This window comes from Cyprinodon tularosa, unplaced genomic scaffold, assembly GCF_016077235.1.
Source record: "Cyprinodon tularosa strain WSP-4 unplaced genomic scaffold, ASM1607723v1 ctg430, whole genome shotgun sequence".
Classification (NCBI taxonomy): Eukaryota; Metazoa; Chordata; class Actinopteri; order Cyprinodontiformes; family Cyprinodontidae; genus Cyprinodon; species Cyprinodon tularosa.
The window spans coordinates 69,337-85,514 of record NW_024039153.1 but is presented as its reverse complement, the minus strand read 5'-3'; the positions used below and the strand labels follow the sequence as shown (position 1 = coordinate 85,514).

General features: G+C 36.2%; 1 protein-coding gene across 1 annotated transcript; it reads left to right on the top strand.

The window, feature by feature from the left end:
* Positions 1 to 1,262: 1,262 nt before the first annotated feature.
* On the top strand, positions 1,263 to 15,594 carry afg1la (AFG1 like ATPase a). Its single transcript, XM_038299564.1, has 13 exons — positions 1,263 to 1,421; positions 1,542 to 1,762; positions 4,024 to 4,075; positions 4,151 to 4,252; positions 4,499 to 4,629; positions 4,704 to 4,803; positions 7,769 to 7,827; positions 7,912 to 7,994; positions 8,080 to 8,150; positions 8,238 to 8,338; positions 12,526 to 12,666; positions 12,755 to 12,865; positions 14,931 to 15,594. The coding sequence occupies exons 1-13, from the start codon at positions 1,295 to 1,297 to the stop codon at positions 15,066 to 15,068; spliced, it is 1,437 nt and encodes a 478-aa protein (XP_038155492.1). The 5' UTR covers positions 1,263 to 1,294; the 3' UTR covers positions 15,069 to 15,594.
* The last annotated feature ends 584 nt before the right edge of the window (positions 15,595 to 16,178 follow it).

Genomic DNA, 16,178 nt, shown 5'->3' with positions numbered 1-16,178 from the left:
GAAAGATTGGATTACAGAGACCAATATCACAGTTAGAATCTACTTTATTGAAAAGAAGGGGCGGATAGTCTGATAGATTCATACCCTGTCTTTTAATGATTTTACATCTCAATATATTAGAAATTATAAGCGTTTCTCACATGTTTTAATAATCTTTTTTTATTCCGTAACATAATTGTCTCATACTTTGTTAAATCATGTTTTTAAGTCCTACAAATAAGTTTCATAATGTTTAAAAACTATTTTCCCTCCTTATTTAGTCAATATTTAATACAGCTGAAAAAAAAATGTAAATATAATGACATACAATTTGTTTAACTCAGTATACTGTAAAAAAATATTTATGCCTTTATGTTATAAAAGGACGTCTTAATAAAAGAGAAAACTCAGGTTCTTAAATTTGATCAACTTTAAATAATTTTATTTATTGATAACTTGCATCGACAATGGCAACAACAACAAAACCTTCTGTAAAGCTTCAGTTAATAAATGAATTATTTATCAATCTTACATTTGAGATTTTTACTGTCAGATTTTGGGTTGGTCATTTAAATTTTTTTTCGTACAAAAATTTTAATATCTTATGATTTATTGCACAATAAAATTACCTGTAAAAAGAGGATAGGTGAGCTACAGTTGGTGTTGTAAAGGAGGGAAGGAAAAATGCTGAAAAAACTATTTTGTTTTGATGAATTCTACCATTTATGTTGCTTTCCAGTAATGCAGACAGACTTATATTACTGTCGACATTTTCTTGCCACGACAGTTTAATTGTTTTCTCTAAAAGATAATTAGCACTTGTCTGATCAGGTGGTAATTTCCTTTAATTTTTATATTTTCCGAGCATAAGGTTTTTATATCGCATTCTAATTTATAATCCTTACAAGCACAAAACTTACTGTGTTTAAAGGAAACATAACTGTAAAATGGAAGAAAAGGGATTATGTGGATTTCCAAACGTTTTTAACCCATAAAAATCTGTTTTATGCTAATCTTTCTCTATTAACCCTAAGTACTAAGTAGAGTCACATTAATTACCAACAGAACACATTAAACGTCTCTGTGTTTTCATTTATACTTTTTTTGGTATTGCTTTGGTTTTACGTAAATGTTTGCGAAAGTGATAAAATTTTATTTAAATAAAATAGAAATAACAAAGGAAAAATATTTCCACTATTAAAAACATTCCCTGCACTGGTTATCTGTCGCCCCCTAGAGGATTACATTGAAACAGTTTGCTGTGTTCGGCGCGGTGTTTGCTAATAAAGTTTCACCGTTAACCTTTGACCCCAAGATGTCTGCCTACATACCGCTCTCTGTGAAGATGTCACCGTCAGCCTTGGCGGGCATAAAGTTTGTTTTAACGGAGCATTGTTCTTCTAGAAAGTTCCTAAAATCTCTGAAAGAGCTGAGCAGGCGAGGTGAGACGCGCTGACTGCGCATTTTTTAAACTATCAGTCTTTATTTTAGCGGAACTCGTAGCTGCGGATGTGAATGAAGGAGCCGACGTACTGTTTTTGTCTCGCTGTGATGTGAGCCAGGTTACGCGGTGACAGCAGGTCAGACGGCGGCGAGCACCGTGGAAGATGAGGGCGGTGTGAGCGGCGGTGGGTTCAGCGGACCTTTGGATCACTACAACGGGCTGATCCGAGCCGGGAGCCTGCGGGAAGACGAGCACCAGAGAGCGGTGCTTCAGACGCTGGACGAGCTGCGCAGAACGCTGAGAGGATACACCAACAGACCCACATCCATCTTCTCAAGGGTAAACATAAACACGTGTTTAGAAACAATCTCCATTTGTTTACTGGGTCATAACAGTTACAAAATACGGCGATCCAAATGTGCCAAAAATGTCCCTACACTGTAAACCTACCTGTCTACCATATCAAATGTAATAGAGGGGCAGCTTTTATTTCAAGGGGGCACAGAAGAAAGCATGAAACAAACTTTTTGCCATGTGGGTGAAAAATGTAATTGTTTATCAGGGAAACAAAATTTGATCAAACTATTTAAAATTTAAATGGTTCAAACTAGGACTGCAACCAATTATAACTCTAATCCTTTTCTGCATTGGCCCCTGTTGGCCCCTGTCTAGAACCGCCCATTTTCCTTCAGTTGTAGTGGTTCTGATCACTGACCCTGTTATCATAGTGTCTCATGTCGTCTCCCTGCACCGTCTGGCTTGTTGCATGATATATTTGGAGTGATATTTGGAAAATAGTGGGGGAATTCTTATTTTTTTTTAATTACTGTAGAATATTTGAGTCACTAAAAACTAATGCTGCCCCAATCGTTGGATCTAACAATGCCCCGAGGCTCACATGGGTTAATATTTGTCTAAAGTCTAGGTTTAAAATGAGATTAAGGTAAGTGCTTTTATTAGTCAACAGTTGTTGATCAAACGGCAGTAAATTACCTGATTGATCCAACTCTGGTGATGTTTAAGAATCAATAGCTCTAAAATCCTGTGACCTGTTGATTAATTGGGAATGTTTTCTAACTGCGGAACAAATAAAACTCTCCCACTTCATGTGCTGCCAAGACCTCTACTAGGGATGCAGGATATTGGGATTTTGGCCGATATCCCATATGCCGATATTTTAAAACTCATGTAGCCGATAACCGATATCGATACCGATGTTAAAGCTGGACAAAAATAAGTAGTCATTGAAAATAGCAGTTTTGTTATCCATTTCTGACACTTTGAAAAATAATATACTCAAATATATTTTCATATGCTGATATCAAATAGATTTTTAAAAACGCGGTATCGATCTATTTTACTTTCAAAATCTGGTGAAATTTCATCGTTCTGTTACAAACTCTTGTGATATTTTGCAAATTCTTGTGAGATTTTGTTAGTAAAATAGATCGATACCGCGTCAATATATCAACATATAAAAATATGGCAACATTTGGTGAATTTTCGGGGGATTTCGTAGCATAACGATGACATATAGCAATATTTCATTAGTAAAAGAGATTGATATGGTGTTTTTAAATGGCAATATATCAGCATATGAAGATATTGGGATATTTTAATGGATCAATATTTGTTCCCTCGTCTTTAGAAGTTTTTAAGTCTGTAAAAAAGAAGTTTTTGAGGAAGAAGAAGAAGAAGTATTTTTTTTTTTTTTTTTTTTTTTTAGACTTTAGAAACTCAGAAGCTGATCAAATATCGGGTTAAATATCGGTGGGGTGGCCGATGTCCGATATTCAGTTTTAAGGCCGATACCGATAGGGGGCCGATTGTATCGTGCATCCCTAACCTCTACGATGTTTGATAGGGATAAAAATATATATATATTTTGTTTGTGTTATCCCAGTTTCCTCCATAAGTTAAGCCTTTTAATTAGAGCTGTATACGTTTCACAAAAAGTTGAAGTGGGTTTGTTCTCAAGCAAAGGATGAATATGTAAAAAACTGATCTGTGCTCCCTATTGGTTATGGTGAAAAATCTTTTGTTCTGTTCCACACAATCTATGCTTTACCACAGTAATCTTTGACTCTTGACTGCAAATTATAAAAAATGAAGCAAAAGAGAAGTCTATAAAGATTGGAGAGAAGAATTATAAAAGATCGCTCTAGAAGTCTGATTGGGTTGCTTCTATACAATGAGGGAAATGGATGGAATGGAACTCTCTATCTCGTAAACATTTCTTTAAATGTTGGGGTACACTTAATAAATGTGCTGCCAATGATTTTGTAAAATTATAATATTTGTCTTTTTAAAAAATAAGAAAATTAACCCTCATCCTGTTTTCCTCTTTAAATATATTACTTCAAGTTAAAGGTCTATTTTTTCCCCTCAAATCTATCAGTAAAAAAAGTAACCTGGATTTATTGTTTAGTTCTGAACATGTAGTCTCCAATTTTTGCTCCAACCACTAAAGTGTTTAATTCACTTTATAATGCCTATTTATTGCTAAAATAGAGCAGAGTCATCCATGGACCTGCTTTCAATCATTATTTTCTCAAAAAAAAAAAAAAAAAATCTTAACATTTTTTGTTGTTGTTCTTTAGTTTTTAACTAAACCAAAGCCTCCAAAAGGCTGCTACATCTACGGCGACGTTGGTAAGAGAACCGATCATCTGAATTTAATCCCCTTTATGTATTCATTCCACCCTAACTGTCCTCTTCTTCTTTCAGGCACGGGGAAAACTATGGTGATGGACATGTTTTATTCATATGTGGAAACGGAGAGGAAAAAGAGGGTTCACTTCCATGGGTTTATGTTGGATGTGCATAAACGTGAGTACAGTTCTTGGTGCAGTTTTAAAGAAGCCGTCTTTGGAGGTTAGCCTGGCTGTTCGGACAGATTACTGAACATTATGCTGAATAATTCATGAAAACCATAGATCAGGATGCATCAGCAAAACAGCAAACACTTCTCCATCAGGAGAGTGAAGAGCTTCTAGTTAAGCTGAATATTCGCTGAATGTTCTCGTCGGATGTGTCAAATTTTATCGAGTCTAAACTTGTGATGCCTCCTTTCAGGGATCCATCGGTTGAAACAGAGCATGCCCAAAAGGAAAGCAGGAAAAATGGCCAAATCTTATGACCCCATCGCTCCAGTTGCAGAAGAGATCAGCGAGGAGGCTTGTCTGCTGTGCTTTGATGAGTTTCAGGTGAATTAAACTACCTTTTTTAAAGCAGGTTGAACAGTTTTATTCCATTGCTTAATCGCTGCCTCTCATTTCAGGTGACGGATATAGCAGACGCCATGATTCTAAAGCAGCTTTTTGAAAACCTGTTTCTGAACGGCGTTGTTGTCGTGGCAACATCAAACCGTCAGCCTGAAGGTAATTAGCACGTTTTGGGCATTTACTTTACTTATTGTCATGGTGTTTATCTAAATAAACGGTTCTTTAATAAATCAGCTGCCGTTTAAAAATGCATTGTGTAATGTATCCTTCTTATACGCAATCTGCAATTGAAGCTGAAGTAATTATTGGTTAAAGAAATTTAAGTCCATCTATTCACATGTAAAGACTCTTTTCTGCAATACAAATACTGTGACTACTTAATGTTTTTTAGCTGTTGTTATTTTTAAGTTTGCTGCTAATCTTTCTTCATTTCCTGTATTTATGGGAATGAATCAATCAGCCGGCATAAATCAGACCTATACTCTAATTCTCTAATGCAGTTTTAGGTCTAGGAATGGAGATGAGGGTTTGCTGTGTAATAAATCATTTAATTATTCCTTTGATCATATGTTTTGGACCATTTCTCTGTGAAACTCAACAATGCCGGTAGTGCTGGGCGACATGGAAAAAGTCACATATCCCGATATGGACTATTTTATATCACAATAACGATATATATCGCAATATGCACCAATTAAGTACATTTTCAGCAAATCTCTGAAAAATATGACAAAACAATATAATTGTTTATTTTTTCAACTTTATTTTGAAGTGAGATTTATAGAACTGTCACAAATTAGAAAAATAAATTGTAGTGCAGCAATATATATGCATAAGATGAGGCGGAGGTGGGGCTACAGTATCCTACTAAATGCTACAGGTATTTAAATGAAATGACTGCAGTTCTTTAGGTGATAGAAGAGGTTAGTCGTGTTGCCGTTGGGTGAGGGAACAGTCTTGTAGCATAGTTTGCAAATGATCGTTGTCTGCTCCTTGTCGGACTTCTTAAATCCAAAATGTAACCAAATCACAGACGTGCGCCCTCCTCTTTTTGGTCAAATTTCTTCATCTTGGGTTGCCTGCGTAGCTGTCTCTGTTTGTTGCGACCACGGGTTCAATACTTCAGCCTCCTGCGTCTCCATCTCTCATGAGTTAAGTAACGTAAAGCATGTCGCGAACCCGCGTGTGAATCAAAAGCCGTAAAGAACCACAGGACGGCGCTTTTTTGTGGATAAAAAAAAAAAAATCTTATTTTATCTTATAAGCTATGAGTAGGCTACGTGGCTCAACTCAACCCAAACTTTATTTATAAAGCACGTTTAAAACAACCGGGCTTGACCAAAGTGCTGTACAGGAATCACAGTTAAGGAACATAAGATAAAAGCTAAAGGCTAAAATACATGAACACATAAAAATAGAATAAGATAAATGTTTCAATTAAAATACATTTTAGAATAAAATAAAATTTTGCCAAATGTCCACTTAGACATGATTAAAAGCCAGGGAGAAAAAATGTGATTTTAAAGAGGATTTAAAAACCTGAAAGGGGCCAATATGCCAAGGCAAGTTATTCCAGAGCCTCGGTGCCATAAAGGCTCGATCACCTTTAGCTTTTAGTCTGGTTTTAGGCATCGCCAGTAGCAGCTGATTAGAGGATCTCAGTGTTCTGGCCGGGGCATGAATTTGGAGAAGCTCAGTCAAATACTGGGGGGGTTTGACCATTAAGAGCTTTAAAAACAAACAATAAAATTTTTAAATCTATCCTAAAATAACCGGGAGCCAGTGCAGTGAGGCTAGAACAGGTGATATTTGGTCACGTTTACATGTGCCAGTAAGAAGACGGGCAGCTGCATTTTGTACCAACTGCAGAAGGTGTAAAAGTGAGCGGTCCAAGCCAGCATATAAAGAGTTGCAGTAATCCAATCTTGTATTAATAAAAGCATGGATTACGATCTTTTTGTGGCAGGTACCCTTTCACTTTTGATCAAATTCTTAACTGATAAAAGCTATTTTTTACAACCGAACTAACCTGGCGATCAAATTTCAACCTGTCATCAAATATTACACCTAGATTTTTTTTACTGTTGATCGAATGTTAGGTGTAAGAGGGCCCAAGAAGCCAGGGGGAAAAACTGCTGGACTACAACCAAACATTATAATTTCTTTCTTACTTTCATTCAGATTCAGAAAGTTTGAGGCCATCCATGATTTAACGTGGCTGCACTAATACGTCTGTTGTAGTCTATCATGGGAAATATTTGCTTGAATACGAGATACAATTGTATTAGAAACGATAGAATAGAATTACCACGATAGACACTTTTCTATCGTCCGTATGATATGTATCGTCTTATCGCCCAGCCCTAAATGATGGATTCCTTTTAGGGATGCACGATATAATCGGCCCCCTATCGGTATCGGCCTTAAAACTGAATATCGGACATCGGCCACCCCACCGATATTTAACCCGATATTTGATCAGCTTCTGAGTTTCTAAAGTCTAAAAAAAAATAAAAAATACTACTTCTTCTTCTTCCTCAAAAACTTCTTTTTTACAGACTTAAAAACTTCTAAAGACGAGGGAAAAAATATTGATACATTAAAATATCCCAATATCTTCATATGCTGATATATTGCCATTTAAAAACACCATATCAATCTCTTTTACTAATGAAATATTGCGATATGTCATCGTTATGCTACGAAATCCCCCGAAAATTCACCAAATGTTGCCATATTTTTATATGTTGATATATTGATGCGGTATCGATCTATTTTACTAACAAAATCTCACAAGAATTTGCAAAATATCACGAGAGTTTGTAACACAACGATGAAATTTCACAAGATTTTGAAAGTAAAATAGATCGATACCGCGTTTTTAAAAATGAATTTGATATCAGCATATGAAAATATATTTGAGTATATTATTTTTCAAAGTGTCAGAAATGGATAACAAAACTGCTATTTTCAATGACTACTTATTTTTGTCCAGCTTTAACATCGGTATCGATATCGGTTATCGGCTACATGAGTTCTGACACAAAAAATGTGTCAACAGTGATTCTGTTTAATCGATATCTGATGTGAGCTACAGCTAATATTTTATGTGTTCCACCAGATTTGTATAAAAACGGACTGCAGAGAGTCAACTTTGTGCCTTTTATCGCGGTGTTGCAGGTGAGTAAGGTGAACCTTTTTTATGTTTTTGCTGCGAGCAGACGGCTCACTAAACATTGAAGAAATTCTCTTGCCCACCTGCAGAAATATTGCCAAACTCTTCGTCTTGATTCAGGGATCGACTATCGCAAAAGGAACAGACCTTCTGCTGGGAAACTCTACTTTCTGTAAGTCATGTGAACTAAACAGGACACAGAAACCCTGTTTTTCCTTCTTTCTTTCTCCTAAGCTGCTCTGCTTCATTCTGTGTAGCTCCAGTGAGCCTGATGCAGAGGCAACGTTGGACAAGATGTTTGACGAGCTGGCTTTTAAACAGAACGACAGTGAGGGAGCTTCAGCCAACATTTCTCTGAACTCTACAGCCTGATATAGAGCATGACTCACCTTTATTTGCTTATTTTATTGTGCAGTTACCCGACCGCGGGTTTTAAATGTTCACAACAGGAAAGTCCGTCTGAACAAAGCGTGCGGGACGATCGCAGATTGTACGTTCGAGGAGCTGTGTGACAGGGTGAGTCTGCGTTATTCCCTCACTGTTTCACTTTGTTTGGCCTGATAGTTGGAATGCATGAACACAGAGCCATGCAGAACGATTGCTCTGCTTTCATTTCTCACTTTTTTTCAGGTTACTAAGACCTTGATGTAATTTATTTGAATTTTCTAGACCAAGACAAAACGGCTCATTATTGTGAAAAGAATTATTTTTATTAAGACAAGTAAAAAACAGGAAATGTTTCATACGTTAGTATTCAGCTCCTCATTTTAGTCATAACTGCTTTAAAGAGCTTCATCTTTTAATCACTGTTTATAGATTCTTAATTGGATTCAAGTCTGATCTCTAATTAGGCCATTCTAACACATGAATATGCAGCTCTGGTTGTTTTTAGGCTTGTTATCCTGCTGGAAGCTTCATTTTTACAGCATTACTGCATTTCTTTTTCTTAGAATCCAGCAGGATTTCTGACTAGGATTGGCTTGTTTTAGTTCCATCTAGCCTCGTGAGACCATCCTGATCTCGCGAGCTTTCAAGGTTTCACTCGCAGATCAGTCTGGAGACTCTCCGTTAAAGAAAATTTGGAGCCGTTCACCAAACGAACGTCCAATCAGCGTTGGCTTTGAGGCGGGTTGAGGTGTGACGCAACGAGAAGCGCGACAGTTCAGTCTAAAGAACATGGCGGCTTCAGCCGATGAAACTAGCGTTAGCGTGGCTATCGAGCAAGTTTTATGGGAATTACAGAGTATTTCTTCACTGAAAGAAGAGCAAAACACTGCTCTGGAGGCTTTTCTCAGAGGAAAAGATGTTTTTGCTCTTCTCCCGACTGGTTTCGGCAAGAGTAGCCTGGCTGTTAGTACGTCATATGTTTCGTTGATCTGATTGGTTTATTTGGCCCGTCTATCACCAACATAGGCCAATCAGCTAACCAGTATTTTCGCCCCTTCCCAAAATTACTTCTACGGAAGGTTTCCAGATGGATATGCGGAGCAGATTATTTTAATACATTATTATAATTATAATAATTATAATAATGTATTTATTATATAATAAATACATAATTCATAATTATTATAATACAGATTATTTTAATTAATGCTGATGAAGATTCTCAGTCATCCAGGTCATAGTCATTCCGTAAAAGATTAAAAAACAATTCACTGGACTTGGTTTCCAAGATTTGAAGACGTTTCGCCACCTCTCCAGGAAGCTTTCTCAATTCAAATGTCTGGATCCGCAGTGAGTTTGAGTCTTTATGAGTTTGAGTCTTTATGAGTTTGAGTCTTTATGAGTTTGAGTCTTTATGAGTTTGAGTCTTTATGAGTTTGAGTCTTATATGAGTTTGAGTCTTTGAGTTTGAGTCTTTATGAGTTTGAGTCTTTATGAGTTTGAGTCTTATATGAGTTTGAGTCTTTATGAGTTTGAGTCTTTATGAGTTTGAGTCTTTATGAGTTTGAGTCTTTATGAGTTTGAGTCTTTATGAGTTTGAGTCTTTATGAGTTTGAGTCTTTATGAGTTTGAGTCTTTATGAGTTTGAGTCTTATATGAGTTTGAGTCTTTATGAGTTTGAGTCTTTATGAGTTTGAGTCTTTATGAGTTTGAGTCTTTATGAGTTTGAGTCTTTATGAGTTTGAGTCTTTATGAGTTTGAGTCTTTATGAGTTTGAGTCTTATATGAGTTTGAGTCTTTATGAGTTTGAGTCTTTATGAGTTTGAGTCTTTATGAGTTTGAGTCTTTATGAGTTTGAGTCTTATATGAGTTTGAGTCTTTATGAGTTTGAGTCTTTATGAGTTTGAGTCTTATATGAGTTTGAGTCTTATATGAGTTTGAGTCTTTATGAGTTTGAGTCTTTATGAGTTTGAGTCTTATATGAGTTTGAGTCTTATATGAGTTTGAGTCTTTATGAGTTTGAGTCTTTATGAGTTTGAGTCTTATATGAGTTTGAGTCTTATATGAGTTTGAGTCTTTATGAGTTTGAGTCTTTATGAGTTTGAGTCTTTATGAGTTTGAGTCTTTATGAGTTTGAGTCTTATATGAGTTTGAGTCTTTATGAGTTTGAGTCTTTATGAGTTTGAGTCTTTATGAGTTTGAGTCTTTATGAGTTTGAGTCTTTATGAGTTTGAGTCTTTATGAGTTTGAGTCTTTATGAGTTTGAGTCTTATATGAGTTTGAGTCTTATATGAGTTTGAGTCTTTATGAGTTTGAGTCTTTATGAGTTTGAGTCTTATATGAGTTTGAGTCTTATATGAGTTTGAGTCTTTATGAGTTTGAGTCTTTATGAGTTTGAGTCTTTATGAGTTTGAGTCTTTATGAGTTTGAGTCTTATATGAGTTTGAGTCTTTATGAGTTTGAGTCTTTATGAGTTTGAGTCTTTATGAGTTTGAGTCTTATATGAGTTTGAGTCTTATATGAGTTTGAGTCTTTATGAGTTTGAGTCTTTATGAGTTTGAGTCTTTATGAGTTTGAGTCTTATATGAGTTTGAGTCTTTATGAGTTTGAGTCTTTATGAGTTTGAGTCTTATATGAGTTTGAGTCTTATATGAGTTTGAGTCTTTATGAGTTTGAGTCTTATATGAGTTTGAGTCTTTATGAGTTTGAGTCTTTATGAGTTTGAGTCTTTATGAGTTTGAGTCTTTATGAGTTTGAGTCTTTATGAGTTTGAGTCTTTATGAGTTTGAGTCTTATATGAGTTTGAGTCTTTATGAGTTTGAGTCTTTATGAGTTTGAGTCTTATATGAGTTTGAGTCTTATATGAGTTTGAGTCTTTATGAGTTTGAGTCTTTATGAGTTTGAGTCTTTATGAGTTTGAGTCTTATATGAGTTTGAGTCTTTATGAGTTTGAGTCTTTATGAGTTTGAGTCTTTATGAGTTTGAGTCTTATATATAAAGACTCAAACTCACTGCGGATCCAGACATTTGAATTGAGAAATTTTCCTTGAGAGGTGGAGAAACGTCTTCAAATCTTGGAAACCAAGTCCAGTGGATTGTTTTTTAAACTTTTACGGAATATTTTAATTAATCTTTTTTTATCTGAACTTAATTCTTAGGCATTTATACTTTTCATCTAAAAAAAAAAGCAACATAAATATGATGCCTGGAGGTTAGTAAGAAACCGAAATAAATCCTAAATAAAATCATATTATAAACCTGTATTTATAAACCTGAAGCTCCTCTGAGTAATTCTGCTATAATCACATTTAAACTTGATGAATTGGGAACAAAATATAGAACAAAAATATTTGTTAGACTAACTAAATTAGTTTTACTTTGTTTTCATCAAGACACCTGAGCTGCTTTGATTAACTGTTAGCTCAGTGTGAAAAATCGGCTGATATCATCCAGTCTGTTCCTCTGCTTGGTTTGGATGTATCAAAGCTGAAGATGAACTCAAACATATGAGAAAAAATTACTTTTTGGTTGTTAGAACCTTTTTTTAATTGGGTTCTCATAAAGAAAAACAAAAACGGTGTTTTCATGTGCCCCTTGCAATGCACTTGCGGACCACTAGGGGTACGAGTGCCTCTGGTTGGAAATCACTGACCTGGACAACAGAGGGAAGAGGAGACGGCTTTCTGAGCTCAGCCTGAAGCAGCAGGGAAGGAGAAGTGTGTGAAACGCCGGAATATAGAGCACTATAACTGGTGGAAAATAAAAATTTTTTTAAAGCTACCTGCAAACCTCTGAAGAGCATTTCAACTTTGTCTCTATCTTACATTTTGAATAAAAAAAGCTTTTCTCTGCTGCCTCCTCCACTAAAACAGTTGATGATACTTTCTCATCTCCTATAATTCTGATTCCTGATAAAAACATGTCGACGTACATGAGAGCAATGGAAGAATGAATGGATTTGATGCTGTGATGGGCTCTGATCGGCACATGGCTAATAAGATGGGAAAAGTAAAATATATAAACAAAATTATAAAGTGTGAGGGATTGCTGAAGAGTCAATGAGTCGATACAATCAGCTGGTTTTCCTTAGATAGAAAACTTTGAATCAATCAGACTGGATGATCTGGTTGAACTGGAAAGTGACCCGAGATGACATGATGTGAATTGGAGCTATAGAAATAAACTGAATTGAAATGGAATTGAAATTATATGGATACAACTTCGTAACTGGCTTATTATGAGGGAAAAAAGGAATTAAAAACCCGACAAAATGAAAGTGTTCAATGTAAACAGAATAAAATGCAATGTATTTTCAGCCGTTGGGGGCCAGCGACTACCTGGAAATATCCCGGCTGTTTGACACCGTCTTTATTCGGAACATTCCTCTCCTGACGCTCAACAAAAAAACTCAAGCCAGGCGTCTCATAACGCTGGTAGACGCCCTCTACGAGCACAAGGTACGCCGCAGTCATCTATTCACCCTGATAACTTTAAGTCTGAGACCTAAAATCTCTTTTTTATTATTTTCATTCCCTCTTGACTCAGGTACGGGTGGTAATACTTGCAGAACACCCGCTGGAGGATATTTTTGTTAATGACGGTGATCACAGTCATGACGAGAGCCACATTATGATGGATGACCTGGGGCTGAAACGGGTGAGAGCTGGAACTCAGTTTAACCGATGTCTAAACGAGCAGAATGTGCTTTCCGAACCAAACATTAGTAATTAAAGAGGCTTTTAACAGAAGAGTTCAGTTGAATTTATGGATATTAAAATTTTGGAGATGTTTTAAACCTCAGACCTATAGTCTGTTGTACTTCTGACTGATGAATTCAGTGGGATTAAAAAAGTTATTAAAAAGATTAAGGTATTTTTTACGCAAATATGCTAAAATAAGTCTCCAGGAAAGGCAAAATGTCCTCCGAGGAGGCGAGGACACACCTCAGGCTCCTATGTTGATATGAAATTGCACACCTCTGAAAAAAGCAACAGGTTTTTATTTTCAGGAAGGATTGCAGGGAGGAAAATAAAGGACTCAATAAAGTTTGTAGATCAGAGGATAATCATTAATCTGACTCCGCCAGATGGATTTACTCCGCATATCCATCTGGAAACCTTCCGTTGAAGTAATTTTGGGAAGGGGCGAAAATACTGGTTAGCTGATTGGCCTATGTTGGTGATAGACGGGCCAAATAAACCAATCAGATCAACGAAGCATATGACGTACTAACAGAGCAACGACGAAAACACAACCACAAGCCAGGCTACTCTTGCCGAAACCAGTCGGGAGAAGAGCAAAAACATCTTTTCCTCTGAGAAAAGCCTCCAGAGCAGTGTTTTGTTCTTCTTTCAGTGAAGAAATACTCTGTAATTCCGATAAGACTTGCTCGATAGCCACGCTAACGCTAGTTTCATCGGCTGAAGCCGCCATGTTCTTTAGACTGAACTGTCGCGCTTCTCGTTGCGTCACACCTCAACCCGCCTCAAAGCCAACGCTGATTGGACGCTCGTTTGGTGAACGGCTCCAAATTTTCTTTAACGGAGAGTCTCCAGACTGATCTGCGAGTGAAACCTTGAAAGCTCGCGAGATCAGGATGGTCTCACCAGGCTAGATAATCATAGTATTAATATATAGTAATAATAATAATAATGATGAGGAATCTGGTGCAAGGCAGACCGGTAAAGAAGATCCTTACTGCCTACAGCTATCAACACCTTTAACAACTCATTAAAAAACTTCCCGTGCTTTACTGCAACATTGAGTTTCCCTTTGGGGAAAAAAAAAAGGATTTTTGAATTTGGATAAAGCCATGGGGGCGGTTAGATTAATTTGATTATTTGTTGAACAGAGGAAATGTTTGTCCTTAATTAAAAATTCAAGATTCTTGAAAAAGATCCCTTAGATGTATGGTGGCGGACGTGTCATGGTTTGGAGATGAGCTCGCTGCGCTGCGATGCACTATGAACTCCACCCCGTCTAATCTCACCGGAGGAAACTGTAAGACTGTCTTTAAATCAAATTTAAGTGAATTTAGAAAGTGCAGCATAGCGATGATGTAGCCAGGCCATTTAAATGGGCTGAAAAACAGGAAATGAGTCAGAGACAGGATCTTCATCTCACTGGGATGCTGGGTTCTTAAAACCAGCCGTACATGCAAGATGCTGATAGACGAGGCGTCCCACTGGGATCATCTCAGCTTTTAGCTTTTAAATGGTTTCATTGTTTGTTTGTTTTTTCTTTGGTTCTGGGATCCATTTTTTGTTCAAGTAAACCAAAGTTATTTTTAAGGTTTTTGGTGAAATCGGATAACTTCCTTTTCCAGAGAGAAAAGGGTAAATTAACAGTTTATTTTTTAATGTTTCTTGATAAAGAACTGATTATTTTAGGAAAGTATCTCATTTTTGCAGCATTTTTAGTGATTCATACCAAGTCAGATTATCAATTAATTTTTATAGTTTGATTTCCTAAAATTGAATAATTCCTACATTTTTCATCCATGTAATGTTTTGAATGCATATATTTGCCAATTCTGTTGCACTTCTAACTGGCCTTGAATTAAATGGCTGATTGTTTCATTAAAATGCATCAAATAATCAGTGAAACTTTTCTTCCCCCCCCCCCCCCGCTAACATTTTTGAAAGATGTTTTTCTTTAGTGTTTTCATATTATGCTGAAGATCTTCTGTTTCAGCCGACTTTCCCTCTTTTTTTGACGACAGGAAGAGGCCAGCAGTCTGTCCATCTTCAGCGGGGAAGAAGAGAGGTTTGCCTTTCAAAGGACCATTTCTCGTCTCACAGAGATGCAGACAGAAGATTATTGGCTGGAGGGGGACCGAAGCTTAAAAGCAAAAGCGTAACAATTGGGAGAAAATAAGCCATGTGTGCCACTCTATGAACTACAGTCATGCCAAAAACACTCTAAACTGCTCCATCCCACTAATCCAGCACACAAACAAAAAAAGACTCACAAGAACTGAATTTGTATGTTTGTACATACTATATTTATTAGTATAATTTAAATGCAGATTTGCACTATAAGGATCATTTTAAGATGAATTTTTGAGTTTAATATCCCTTTTAATCCAGTTGTCATGTAATGACCCCCTTTTTTTTATAGGTGAATTCTAGAACTACAATCCAGGGCTTTACGGGCGGTTAATGGGCTTCAGTCTGTTTTACTTTTGGTACTTTGAGGATTTTCTTTCTGCCTAAATTGTTTTAATTATTAATTAATGTAAATATGGAAACAGGACTTACTTTTTGTGATGAGAGATGATTTTTCTTGAGAAATGTTTGATGAATTGATCTATTCTGACTGCGTTGATGAGCTGTTGGATTGTTTTAAAGAAAAATAATATAAATATATATCTGTTATGATCTGTTTCTTGTTTTTCAGAAGTTAATTTCTCCTAGTTGCTTAGAAAACAAACATGCAGCAAAAGTATTCACCCCCCCTTTATTGACATTTTTTGTATTTTATTGGGATTTTTTTGATGAGGGTCTGCAACCTGCAGCTCCAGAGCCTCAAGCGGCTCTCTGGACTTTCCACGATGGGTTTTAATAACTTTAGCAAAAAAAGACTTTTAAATATAAAGAGCTGACAACATTTTAATGGAATAATTGCAATGAATTTCCTGGATGAATGACTCTAAAAGCACTAACTATTTTTTTTTTTTTTCCTTTTCCTTGTTAAGTAAGAAGCAGGTTTATTTCATGTGCTTCTATACATATCCAGAAAATATAAACTTGATAATTTAGAGTCTTCTTAAATATTCAAACTTTAAAATAGAAATATTATATTCATTTTTAAAATTATTATGTAAAATTTGCCAACTTTAAACAGATTCTGCTTGGCTGGGCTGGATGCAAAAGTGTCTGTCTGGATTGTAAATTCTGCAGACCTCTGCTCAGTCATGCAGGGTTAAGTTAAAGAAAATTTGCATCAGTTTTAAAGGATTGTTTTTATT